This window comes from Bremia lactucae, linkage group LG5 (assembly GCF_004359215.1).
Source record: "Bremia lactucae strain SF5 linkage group LG5, whole genome shotgun sequence".
In the NCBI taxonomy this organism is placed as follows: Eukaryota; Oomycota; class Peronosporomycetes; order Peronosporales; family Peronosporaceae; genus Bremia; species Bremia lactucae.
This window is the reverse complement of record NC_090614.1, coordinates 600,243-613,452: the sequence shown is the minus strand read 5'-3', so window position 1 is coordinate 613,452 and position 13,210 is coordinate 600,243. Positions and strand designations below refer to the sequence as shown.

Below are 13,210 nucleotides of genomic sequence, written 5' to 3'. Positions count from 1 at the left end.
TTTGCTCGTAGTCCACCCACCCCCCTTGAGCTAGAGGATCCCTCTTGGATGGGTATGCCTAAGCCATTCACGAAGAACGGTGTATGCTTTGTCGACGCATGCACGGAATTATGAAAGGGGCATAAAGGTCAGCACCGCGGTTATTGATGGCGGATTCGACCATCAATAAAAACTCGCTCCAATTCGGATACGATTATACGTAACCTCGAAGTATCTCTTCGAGGACGCGATTTGTGCGATCTCTGACGATCTTTCTCTGGATGATCAGAAGCTGACATAGTCAGCCGTGTTCGGAGAGATCGGAACACAGATTGCCAAAACTCCGCCGGGAACCGTGGATCCCTATCCAAGGTCAGATCACGGGGTAAACCGTGAAGTTTAAATACCGTGTCAAAAAAGACATGGGCACAGCCTGGAGCCGTAATTGACTCAGGTACCGCAGCAAGGTGTACCATATTGCTGAATCTGTCTACAAAAGATTCCATTGTTTTTGTGGTCGTCTTCGGGAAATCCGAAGACGAAGTCCATAGATACGGACTGCCAACACTCTGCCGGGAGTGGTAGAGGTTCAAGAGGTGCACGGGATGATGGGCTAGGCTTCACCCGTTGACATACCTCGCAAGCACGAAGGTACTTGCGCACGAACGTATACTGGTAGGGCCAGTAAAAGTCGCGAGTTACTGTGAGGTAAGTCTTCTAACGTCCACGATGCCCAGTTGTTCGTGCATCGCGACACTTATACATGATGCGCCCGCGCAAATCATTGTGAGTAGGGACGACGACACGTGGAGTGTCGCCGGCAACAGCTGTGTAATACAGTAAGCCATTGCGTGTTGTGTATCGGTCAGATGACGATCAATATGAAGCCGGTAAATCTAAAAAAAATTATTGATGGATTTACCAGATGATCGATAAAACGCGGAAGGTCTTTATCTTCAGTGTAGGCTTTCTAAATGTCACCAATCAAAGTTGGTGACGGAACACTCGTGATGGGTGTTGCAACAGTGGGGTTATTTTTACTATTAAAGTGTACCCAGCCAACTAAAAATCGGGACGGCGTGATTACGCATCAGCGACGACATTAAATCGCCCTGGTTTATATTCGACGGAAAAATTATACTCCGCGAAGAAGGATAGCCACCTCGCCATTCTTTCCGAAAGGTGTTGGCTGTTTACGGCCGTGCGTAGTGAAGCATGGTCCGTATATACGATGAACGGTCTTTCTCCGAGGAGTTAGACCCTAAATTTAGTAAATGCATATTTCATGGCAAGGAGCTCCTTGTCATGCACTGGGTAATTGCGTTCAGCTTGTTGCAGCTGACGCGATTGGTAACAGACGACGCGCTCTGCGCCGTCTGTATCGTATTGCATTAACGCACAGCCGATTGCGAAATCGCTGGTTTCACAGACCACATGTAATGTTCTGTCTTGATCTGCAATCGCCAAGATGGGCGATTGCATTAAGCTTTGCTTGATACTTAAAACAAGAACCGTTGATTATCAGCGTTCCATAACCATTTGTCGTCTTTTTTCATGAGACGAGAGAAAACTGTGATCTCGGCGTAATTGTGTCAGTACTTGCGCAAGTACGTTGCTAGCCTACGGAACTTTCTATGTCCCTTGACATCGACTGGAAATGGCCAGTCGGTAATTGCCATGATTTTTTTTGGGATCAGGGCGCACGCCGTGTTTTCCGTCGATGCACCCAAGAAGTGGTATTTCGCTTGCAGCGAATATAAACTTCCTGAGATTCAAGTACAACTTATGCTTTCGCATAATTGTAAGGACCTGACGAACGTAAATTCATTAACTTCCACGTCCGTCTTTCCGTCTATGGCTCGGCTATGGACGAATACATTTTCAAAATAACTCGGTGCGAATTCTCGCACCGGTCTCAACAGATATGTTACGCATCTGTTGAATGCTGCAGGGGCTTTACTTAGCCCCTAAGGCATAACTAGCCATACCCAGAGCATCCGACTGGGAGTGCTCACTGCTGTGTACGGGATGTCCCGTTCACGCATAAGGATCTGATAAAATCCATACATCAGATCCATAGACGAAAAGATCGTAACTCTTAGACGTACCATCTATGATTACGTCTTTTCTCGGTATCGGCGTTTGAGCCGGTACTGTTGCAGCATTCAGTTTATTGAATGCGTGCACTATCCGCCACCCTCCTGTGGCCTTTCGCACACAGAAGGTTGGAGAGCTATGTAGGGAGGTTGACTTCTTTACATGGCCCGCTTTTAATCGATCGGTAAAGAATTTATCGATCGCAAGTACTTGTTCACGAGGCCTTAGCCACTGCCTCATGACACAGTACTTCGAGCCCGGTTTGATCTCGATCTCATGTCGAGTGCCTTTATCCTTAGGCAACTCGCATGGAACTGTTTCAGGGGATATATCCCTGAATTTCTTCAAATCCTTGTATAAAGGATTTGTCTTAAGTGACTCCTAGGATTGAGTAGTATATCTCTAAATCCGAGTCTTCACATCGAGGACGCTTTCGTCCATCGATGAGCTGCTCAGAACCCCTTCGTTCCTGCAAAAATAACCGCTGACCGAATATCGGTTAGGAATTTGTCCTCTGTGATGAGTACGCAGATCTGCTTGATTCTATCACGATGCAGATCTCTCAAGAACCGTTTGGGTTCAAGGTTTGGTAATAGAATTATTCTCGAAGTTTACTTCGGAGGCGCATACAATCAAGAGTATAAGCGCCTACTCTTGATCCATCATTAATCAAGACATTAAAGGTCTCGGTTTTTTCTTGGAATATATCCACAGGCTGTCGAGGGATTAATCCCCCGGAATGCATAAGTTTAGTCACTTCAGCATTTTCTATTTGAGGAGATTTCTCCTCAAGTACGTGGGGGCTTATCCCCTCAACGTCTTTCGACTGTGATTGCGCTATCACAGTCGGGTCCTTTACGGTCGAGTCTCCACTCGACCTCGGATCATCGTGTTGTCATTTTTGGACAACTATTATATTCCTTGAATGTCGCCCGCTAGGCGTATATTCATGTCTCAATCCACTCGACTTATTCGAGTAGAGGACTTTCTGCGCTGCCTGTTTATTCGCACAGCCACCGGCAGCTGACTCCACAGGGTGATTAGTGATCACACCGTGATATTGTGCAGTCGTACTAACGACCGTACCACAAGTGAGGCCAGCGCACTCCCTCGTAGTACATCCACACGCTTGTGGACGCTCCAAGACGTTCACCAGTTGGCCATCTGATGAACAAGAGACAGGCATCGTCACGGCTTGATGCTGCCAATTTATACATATATCGAACTTTCTGAGCCATAATAATCCAAGGATGACATCAAATTTGTCATTTAAAACTAGTGCGATGAAATTCCCATCGTACTGTCAATTTCTTAACATGTCTGTAATTTCACAACGCATTTCATTACTGTTATCGATGCGCCTGTCGCTAGACGCACCGTCATTCTCGTTGGAGGGATGTCGCGCTCAACATATTTATGCCTACGACCCTCCTGTGACTGGCGACGAATAAAGTTATGTGACGCCTACAGTCCACTAGGGCTCTAAGTTACAAATCATTTGTCACTTTTAACTTCAAGGTGTAGGGATACCTCATCGCCACGTGCAAAGATACATAATGATTGTGTATCTGAAGCAACTTAGTCAAGAAAATTGCAAAATCTCTTCAGGTTTCCGGATCAGTTGGGCGATGCGCCCCTACTAACTCCGACTGTTTTATTTTCGGCGGTCTGCCTCGCTGTTGCGATTTCGCAACAACGTCGGACCCGCAACCGTTGCCCTTTTTGGCATACGGTCCAAAATTACGTTCAGTACCTTTCGGTGCTGGGCGTGGGGCACTACACTCATGAGCGTAGTGTCCTAATATTTGGCAGCGATGGCATTTCTGCGATCGCTTATTGTTCGTAAAGCGAGGTCTCTCGCTTTCGACGTAAGAAAGGTCCTTGGTTCTGGACCTCCTAACTCGTGTCGTCTTGGAGAACGATACGATGACGAACTAGCTTGAGCCTGTCTAAAGCTAGAGTCCTCCTATTCCGCAATGGATATTGCTTCTTCAAGCGTATCCAGTTCCAAGCGGAACAGGTGGGTCTTTACGGGACCATCCGTAAGACCTTGCATGAACACCGTAATCGACGTGTGTTCATGAACTGGGTTGTTCGTGATACAACTCGCTAAGAGTCGTATGTGGCGTGAAATCACGCTTGCCTTGCTTGAGTTTCAGAAGCTCTGACCGAGCTCTGAACTTAGTCCTAGGTGGTTCAAACGTCTGTTTGAGCCGGGTTTTAAAAACCTCTAGCGACCCAAAGACATATGGGTCGCGCAACCTAAGGCATAGGGCCCAAGTTTTGGCACGACCTGCCAAATTTGATTAAGCGAATGCGACTTGCATTTGCTCGTCGACGATGTGACGTCCCCTTACGGCATCGTTCAACTCGACAAACCATCTCAAGAGGGAGTCTTCTTCGACTCCCCTATACTTAGAGATGTCAATCTTGAAGGTTTCGGGACGACGCGTGTGCGTCATCCCAGGTACAGGGGTCTGTACCTGTTGAAACTTTAAAAGTTCTGCCGGTTGAAAACCTTGCTGATTCAGCAAGGTTACCTTCGCCTCGCCTCATCAAGTTCATGTTGTATGAACTCGGTGATGGCTAAATGGAGGGCATCTCTGTCCAAACCTGACAGCATGGCCAAGATGGCATCGTTTCTTCGGTCGAACTCATTCGTTCGACTGCACTCCTTTCTATGTCACTTAGAAAGGAGTAGCTACCACGCGAAACGTGATGCGTGTTTCCATTATCATCTAACATGTCCGTGTTAGATGCTGGAATTGTGGTTCTTGGACGGACTACAAAGATACACTGCCGACTTGTACTGCTTCAGTAAAAGTCCATTTTGAATTGTCTCAATGCGAGTGGTGTCTCACGCCACTTCACGTACACTACTAGTACGTGCAGAGGAAGACTCTCTTTAAAGCACTTGCTCTAAAGAAATGGTTAAATGTAAACTGTATGTAATATTATTAAGTTCTTCTGTTTTTATCTATTTTTACTAACTTGTTTATATACTAATACAAAACATGTAATAGAATCTTATCTGTCTCTCTCTTAGCGCGCGTCCAGCGCTAAATGGATCGCGGAACAAGTAGATATAACGGCCTATCTACCAATAAGCATTCCGAATATTACTACGTAAAGTAATATTCTCCAAAAATTATCTACTTTTTAGATAATATATATTAATTAATAACCTTTAAGTGTTAATTTCATATAACGATACACCCCGTTACACATCACTTAAGTAATTGATTATTCCTTGTACACAAAGTGCACGGGGATTGTGTAACATAATAGGGGCAACTTTAGCCCGTAAAAGGTGCCCCAATAAAGATTTTGTTAAAAATTGGAAAGATCGATTTAGATTGTGTCAAGAATAGCTGATTTCTTGACATCGATTTTTCGAAAAGTAGTATTCCTACTTAAGCTGACTACGCGGCACACAAGTTGACTTGAGGTTTCTGTAAAAGCTCGTTGTTATCAGATATTGCAGGGTTTCTCTTTGGGTGGAAATGTGAAGAACTTTGAAGATAAGGGGTGGGCATATTGGGCGTGCTAGATCACAGGCAGCGCTCGTAGCATTACGATTTACAGAAGAATAACGTGCTATTCTGTCCACATTCCAAGCATTTCACTCTCGACGAGACTTGCCAAAGACAATGAGCACCTCAGCAGCTGCTGCCACAGTAACTGCGACATCCGACGACATGTTGCCGGCCACCAAACGCCAAAAAAACGTCCGAGAAGTCCCAGCATTCCCAAGAATTGAAGACGGTTCGAAGGATGGCATGGTAGAAGTACATAATACCGAACATAAAGGCGGAAATGATCAAAAGATGTATCCAAACATGGCGCTGACTCTGCAAAAGGACTCGTCTTGGATCCTAAGCGATGTCGACAGCTTTGGTAACCTCGGACCCATTCCTTCGATCAATGCCGTATTAGAAAAGCGTATATCAAGTCAATTCTCCATAAGCTCCTTACTGCCGTCAAGCCAAATCGCTTTACCCACTGAGAATTTGACCGATTATACCGAAGCTACTACTGACAATGAAGGACAAGGTCCTGCAGTAATAAAGTTACGTTCGGACGGACCTGGTGACACTACAAAATACCGTAACCTTTTAAAAGGTGATTTAATGTACCCCGACGATGTGAAACCCATGAGTTTTTACGAAAAACAGCGCCTCGTGCAGAAAATTACAATGCTACCTAGTCAGTACCTCCGAGGTCTCATGGATGTGATTAGCAAATACCAACCCGATACTGTGCGTCAGATCGACGACGATGGATACGCGTTTGATTTAGGACAAATGAATGAAAACACCGTGTGGGCGATTAGTGATTACGTGAAGGAATCCATGATTGAGCTGGATGGATACATCAAATCGTTGCACCCGAGTGAAAACGTGAATCTTTCGATTGAGCAAGCACGACAAGAAGGCCCCTTCATGACAGCAACGACTGCAAAAGACAATATAACAATCAGCACTTTGGCAAAACACTCGAGTGACTCGTTGACGCTCCTCACTCCGTCGAAATTGTCAGCGATTACGACGAACGAGAATCAAAACAAGTTTCTAGAACAGGTCGAACTCTATTCAAAGCCCAAAGTGACCAAGTCTCGTGTCAAACCTAGCAAGAAGCACGAGTGTCCAACGTGCAATAAGCAATTCCGCGGGCGATCCGAGTTGCAGAATCATATTCGGACACATACGGGGGAAAAACCTTTAAAGTGTTCGTATGCAGGATGTACGAAGCGATACGCCCATAGCTCGAATCTACGCGCGCACGAGCGTACGCATGCAGGTATTAAGCCATATACTTGTCACTACGATGGTTGTGGCAAAAGTTTTGCGCACTCGGTGTCGCTTAAGGAACACATTTGGATGCACGCGGGGTTTCAACCGTACGTCTGTCCCTTTGAAGGGTGCCAAAAGAAGTTTACACAAGTATCAAATTTTGCCCGACACAAAAAAACTCACGAGAAAGAAGATCATGAGCACTCAATTGATAGCGAGTAGTAGTAGTAGCCCTGAATGAAGCACTTATAAAGCCAGATGCCTTTTATATTCTGCACACTATACGCGTAATTTTAACGTATTTACTTGCCATTGTCTGGTCCACAAGGCCTCGATATTACAAGCGTGCGTTCACGACCGCTCGTCTCGATCTTGGCAATTGTTAACGAGCGCCGAGTCGTTTTCAAACGTACAATAGGAAGTGGCGGGTCCTCCGCGGCGTCGTCACTCCCGTCTTCCTCGGCGAATTGGCCGAGATCAATGGCCTTCTCGGCAATGCACGTGAAGAAGCCATTCTTTTGATTCTGTGCCGTGTACACCAAGTCGCCCTCGGCCTTCAGCAAGAGGCCGTGCCCGTCGTTCAGCACGAGCCCCAGCGTCGGAGGACTCATCTTAAGTAATCACCTGGAATATAACCTACTCTTTTAAATACGATTACGCGTAACCCTTTTGATAGGATTTTTGAGCCAATCCACGACGTTCTTTTTCAACAAATCCTTTACTGGGGGTTGAAGGTGCAGTTCTCCGAAGAAAGGGTCAATTCCGCATCGGTTCCGGATGAGAGCTCCTTCTAACTCCATGCGTCGCGTCAGGGTGCGTACGTCTCACCATCGTAAAAGCAGCGAGAAGGTGGTGGATTCAATGGCTCTGCAAAGAAATCTGGTGTCCGATGCCACCGACGCTCTTGAGGTGACATTCTGTGCGGTCCAGAGGGTGCGTGACCGCTATTTCGTGCTATTGTGTACAACCTCTAGCTGGCGCTTGTTTCGCCTCGACGGATTTTGTGCGGCGCGAGAGAGCTGCTCGCCTGTTCAGGTATGTGCGCCGTACTCGTTGCGAATTGCATGCACGTTATTTATTGCAACCTAACGTGAAGATTTGCAACGTTTGCTATCCGATTTTAGCTTATGATGGATCCCAATAAAGACGCAGCACAACTTACTGGGGTACGCTTTTTTCACTTGTTTGAATTTCCGACAGACGTGGGATCCGTGGATGCCATGGGCGCTCTTTTCGTGACGAATCGGAGTTGTTTGCTAGCTGAAGACGACAATGAGTATGTAACTTCAGAAGCCGAAATCAATGACAATAATGGACACGAAGATATCACAGTACTGAGTCTAGATACGCAGCAAGTGATGCACAAACTGCCGCCGTCACCTTCACTCATACTGGACATTCAAACAAATGCGACGATAGCGGCAGTACTATGCGAGACACTCGAGATTTTTTTGTACGACTTAGCTACGTTTCAGCTACAATTTTCAATCCTCGCGGCGTCGCCTGCGATGGCTCTTGGTCCGCGCTGGCTGGCGTATCCAGGGATTACACAGAGCATTAATACAATGCAAGCCAATGAACAAGATCAAATGTATTTCGGTCGTGAAGACAGCGACTCGGACTATGACGACGTGTCGATGGACGCGCTTATGACTGGTGGAATAACTGGTGACGCTCGTAATGAGTCCCATAGCTCGTCGCCAGCCTACACAGCAATTGATGTGGCGCAGAATGTTGCGTCGGGACTGTATTATCTGTCGGAGGTCGGACGGGCTACCATTGCACCTTACCTGTCGTCACCTCCTGGCATGAAGCTTAATATTACACGCAGTACTTCCGAATCGATGACTGGCCGATGCAATTCTCTTGGGAATAACCACGAATTATCAAACGTACGAACGCAAAAGACTACATTCAGCAATGACGCTTCCAAACAACAGCTTGGATGGGTGATTGTTTTGGATTTTGTCACCAAGCGCGTCATGGCAAATTTCTCGTGTCATGCGACAGCTTTGGTGAATTTATCATTGGATCATTCTGGACTTTTATTGGCGACAAGCTCGACAAAAGGCCAAAATCTCCATGTTTATCGATTAGCGCCACCGTTGCAGAGCGTTGCTCGACAAAGCAAGGGAGTGTCGGTCGGAAAGAATGGAACACTTCAGTGTCAGCTGATGTACAAATTACAGCGAGGAATAACCCACGCGAGTATCCAGAACATTGCGTTCAGCCAAGATAGCAAATGGATTAATGTGACGTCTGCCCATGGCACGAGCCATCTATATGCACTACACCCGGAAGGATCCCGTATTAGTGCTGACACCCATGCCAATACGGTCGAAAAAGCTGTTGTATCGAACGTTGATGACCATGGGGAAGAGTTTTTGCACCAACATGTAAGCGACTTTTATGCGGACTATCGGGCACTTGAAACTCGGACGCAGACTCAAGTGCTTCGAATACGTCATGAATTGAAGACTTCTTCCAAGTCTACTTTGGAGCTTTTCAAGTCAAAATCTCCTACTTTATCAAAAACTAGCAAAACGCGCTCTTTTTCAATGGCATCTTCTTCGTCTTTGTCGTCAACATCTTCATCATCGTCTCCACCAGGTCAAGTTGCTCACAGCCCACGGAAGGGTGGAAGCTTGCGCGGCAGCTCGTTTATGGAATCGGCCATAGATGCGTCGCAGGCATTGCTCTCTCAACTTGCCACATCTGCCATCGACTTTAGCCATCAACACTTTGAATATGACACCGATGTGGCTTCCCGTCGGCGGCGACTACGCCAGCGTTTATGCTGTCTATTTGCGCCCGACGGTCTCAAAATGCTCATTTGCTGTGATTCTACGCTCAAGATGTATGACATGCGCATAACTGCGCTCTCGAAACATAAGGCCGATCATGCTCGTGCCTTGTCCTTGGACCCCAAAACGAAAAGCTCCAAGTCGTCACTGTCATCATTTGGCTTTGAAGCGAGCGTCAGAGAACTTAAATCCTGGAGACTACTTTTTCCAGGTCGACGCAAGTCGGAATTTTTAGTGCCAGCCATTGAAGGTTTTTCTTGCTCAACTACAGGCAGGAAACCTAGTACGAAAAGCGAGTTGAGGACGTTTGCTCAACGGTCGCTACCGCTATGGGCCCATCCAAAGGTGACTTTCAAAGCAATAGATGAGGCGCATCCAGATGGTCAGATACTTGAGGTAAGGCGCAGAGGGCCAAGTTCGAGTCATGACCTTCGTACAAGTACTACTGCAATGGCTTTTGAAGGTTACGCTCATGGCGATGAAAATCTTTTCGCAATGGAGATGGATTCATACTTTGGCCTCGGTGACTCTCCTGTGCTTGATCATAATAATACGAATGATTCTACTACTACGGAGATTCTATCGCCACGAGACCTGGCAGCAAACATCAATATGGCCATGTCGTCGTCATTACCGAAAACTCCACCAACATTGAAACCCGAGAAAAAGAATACAATTTGTTACGGACCGATCGATTCCGAAACGCCCTCAAGTGTTGGCAATGGCACTGTTGTGACACGGAAAGGTAAGAAATTGGCAAAAAATCGGCGAATACTTACACCAGCACCTCTTGTAAAGCACGAAGTTATCGAAGAAGGAAGCTCCTCTGGAGGGCTGGCTTCATTACAATTTTCCATGCAAGACATGTACTTTGCCGTCCCGAAGGAAGAAGCCGGTATTTAAAAACACACTTGATCATTTACCAAGATAAAATTGCCTTTACAACATTGGCTCGTTACTACAAACCTCTCTGTCGTTAAGTTAAAGTCAAGCTTACGCCTCCAAGAGCCAAGCATCACAAACCGTGTCAGAAGACAAGTATATACTAGAGCATACGAAGAGCTCTATTACCACAGACATTGCACTGATATTCTTCTTGTTATAAAGGTGCAAGCCTGAGACCATTCCATTCTGCCTGCAGCATTAGCTCCGCTCTTTGCAGTAACTTCTTTCGTAGATCCAATGTAACTGGATTTGGCCGACACAGCCGGCAAGCTTTACATGGTATCATTGCTTCGGCTTCGTGGCGATGGCAACGCATCCATTTGCGAACATGAATGTGATCCTCGACGTCGAGCTGCTTATAGGAAGCACAGCATTTTCGTCGGGTTGAGACCTGTCATAACCCGTCGTGACGTCACGCACCCCAGCAATTGGAAAATCGCCGCAGTTGCCGAATATTTTTTGTTATTTCGCAAACGCTGAATCGTAGCAAAAAGAGCTGCGCCATCCTTGTCCTTTATGAAACCGCCCACACCGATTTCAACGGCCTTTTCACATGCAAATACGCCATTTTTGTCACAATAGCGCAGTTCAATAGACTTGATGCCAATCCAATTAAATTCTGTAAGTGTCTTGATAAATTTGTAGACCCTCAGCATTTCGCAACAGCTCGCAACATCTTTGCACGCCACATAGGCAATACAGTACTGGAGAGGACATTTTTTTTTAAAAGTAGGCAATACAGGACTGGAGAAGACAATTTTTTTTTAAAGTAATTATTTATGCAAGCGCTATTCACAAACCTCACGTGTTATTTCGTCACCGAAAAGACAGTTCATGTTCTGCAACGCTAAAAGCAAGACGGCACTTGTGTCCCAATTCGTCCCCTGCTGAGCTAGCATGGGCAACATTGGACTTTAGATAACAGCAACAAAGCAACAGAAGGCTTGTGCTAGGACAAACATCAAGAACTCCCATTTAGTTTAGCGCAGTATTGTAGCTTGGATTCGTAATGACAGATTTTTAAATTTGTTGGATCCGATGTAGGCAAGCAAATATGTCTTTGAAAGTAAGTATCTCATTGAAGCCGAAGAATGGTACTTGATCACGCTGCTCTTGATTTTTTGTGATTTACTTTTTCTTATCACATCAAGACTGCTACGAAAGTCAAATAAACTGGCTTTCTTCCCTTCTGCGATCCATTCACCAAACTACGTATGTTGCAAGTTGCAAGCTTAAACAGGATTCACCTTACATGCCAGACAATCATGTCTGGCATAGGCCAAAATGTCATAGATGATAGATTAACTCAAAAATCGTGCGCCCTTCCAGTTAAGCTATCAGCTATATTTAATTTTCATTTGACACGCAAAAGCGTTCGTTTGTCGAGATAGTTTTCGACCTTTTAGGTAGCGGTATTAGTGAATTCATCATTCATTAAAGTCGTAATTGCTGCCTTCAAAGGCAAATTACAGTATTCAGAGCCTCACTAATCCACGTGTCGCTAAAAATGACGTTGCAATATTAAAAACGATAATATTTGGAACAAAGGTAGCATTTTTGATTGTATGAACACCATTCACGTGATGCCACGGTTTATTGCAGCTTTAAGCGGATCGGGAGCAAGTTTTTAACATGCACATGCATCGGATATCGAGCTTTAATGCAATAAATGCGTAGATGTTGCGGTATTTAAAATATTTCTGATGTGAGAGAAGTCTTAACATCGAGAATCATTTGGTGAGACTGGTCCGAATGGTAATCGACTCTTTTTTTGTTTCAATCACTGTACCATGAAATTTTTCCAATTAGACTCTTTAAAGTGCATCATGGAGTTTAACAGCTTTTTGGCTTAGCCACTGTCTGCATGTTAGTCCAGAACACGATCGATCTTTGCTTCGACTCGTTCCATCAAGAATGCTGATCAGAACAATATCAACCCACGTCATCGTCAATAGCTACAATTCTATCCTTAGCATTACGGTATCAAATTATTCGCCAAAATAAATGTTTGAATAGAAGTTAAAACCATTTTGAAGAGGGTGTGATTATTTAATAGCAGTTGCGGACGGAAAGTGACTACTAAATCTCAATCCATCATGCGAGTGTTTTCAAGTCATTTCGACTTTACGGCTTGAATGATAAGAAGGGTGTGGTTTTATCTGGTGGATGAAGCTGGCAACAGAGCCAGGTCTGTCGACCGCGTTAATCTTTCTGACGATGCCAAAGTGTTTCAACTTCAAGATGCAGTGAAAGAGAAATACAGCGCTAGTTGCCTCGAGGGCGTTGCCGTGTGCGAACTTAGAGTCTACGCGAATTGGGCGGCGTTTGCTAGAGGTCAGAAACTGCCTACGCCTTCGTCGCCTCTGACAGCGCTTGGAATAGATGACGACAACCCGCTTGTCGTGCAAGTCTCCGATACGAATGATGGTAGCGTTTCAAATGCGTTTTTGAATACCATTGCTGATTTTGATTCGTTTTTGTGTATGCAGATGGGCTTACTCGTAAGCGAAAACGAAGTAATTTTTTCTTGCCGTTGCATACATGCTTTCTTGCATCTCTGCCTCCTTCCGACTAAATATAATCGTCAACGAT

At 45.4% G+C, this 13,210-nt stretch overlaps 4 protein-coding genes across 4 annotated transcripts; 2 read left to right on the top strand and 2 right to left on the bottom strand.

Annotated features, from left to right (window-relative positions):
* Nucleotides 1-5,726: 5,726 nt before the first annotated feature.
* On the top strand, nt 5,727-7,091 carry CCR75_007096 (uncharacterized protein; the record flags this gene model as incomplete). Its single annotated transcript, XM_067965160.1, has 1 exon — nt 5,727-7,091. One exon carries the CDS (start codon nt 5,727-5,729, stop codon nt 7,089-7,091), a length of 1,365 nt encoding a protein of 454 aa, XP_067821078.1.
* Nucleotides 7,092-7,171: 80 nt separating this feature from the next.
* CCR75_007097 (uncharacterized protein) lies at nt 7,172-7,480 on the bottom strand (the record flags this gene model as incomplete). Its single annotated transcript, XM_067965161.1, has 1 exon — nt 7,172-7,480. The coding sequence occupies one exon, from the start codon at nt 7,478-7,480 to the stop codon at nt 7,172-7,174; it is 309 nt and encodes a 102-aa protein (XP_067821077.1).
* A 187-nt stretch (nt 7,481-7,667) lies between these two features.
* CCR75_007098 (uncharacterized protein) lies at nt 7,668-10,576 on the top strand (the record flags this gene model as incomplete). Its single annotated transcript, XM_067965162.1, has 2 exons — nt 7,668-7,904; nt 7,994-10,576. The coding sequence occupies 2 exons, from the start codon at nt 7,668-7,670 to the stop codon at nt 10,574-10,576; spliced, it is 2,820 nt and encodes a 939-aa protein (XP_067821068.1).
* Nucleotides 10,577-10,974: 398 nt separating this feature from the next.
* Nucleotides 10,975-11,526, bottom strand: CCR75_007099 (uncharacterized protein; the record flags this gene model as incomplete). The annotated part of the gene is made up of 2 exons (XM_067965163.1): nt 10,975-11,322; nt 11,419-11,526. 2 exons carry the CDS (start codon nt 11,524-11,526, stop codon nt 10,975-10,977), a joined length of 456 nt encoding a protein of 151 aa, XP_067821067.1.
* Nucleotides 11,527-13,210: the final 1,684 nt, after the last annotated feature.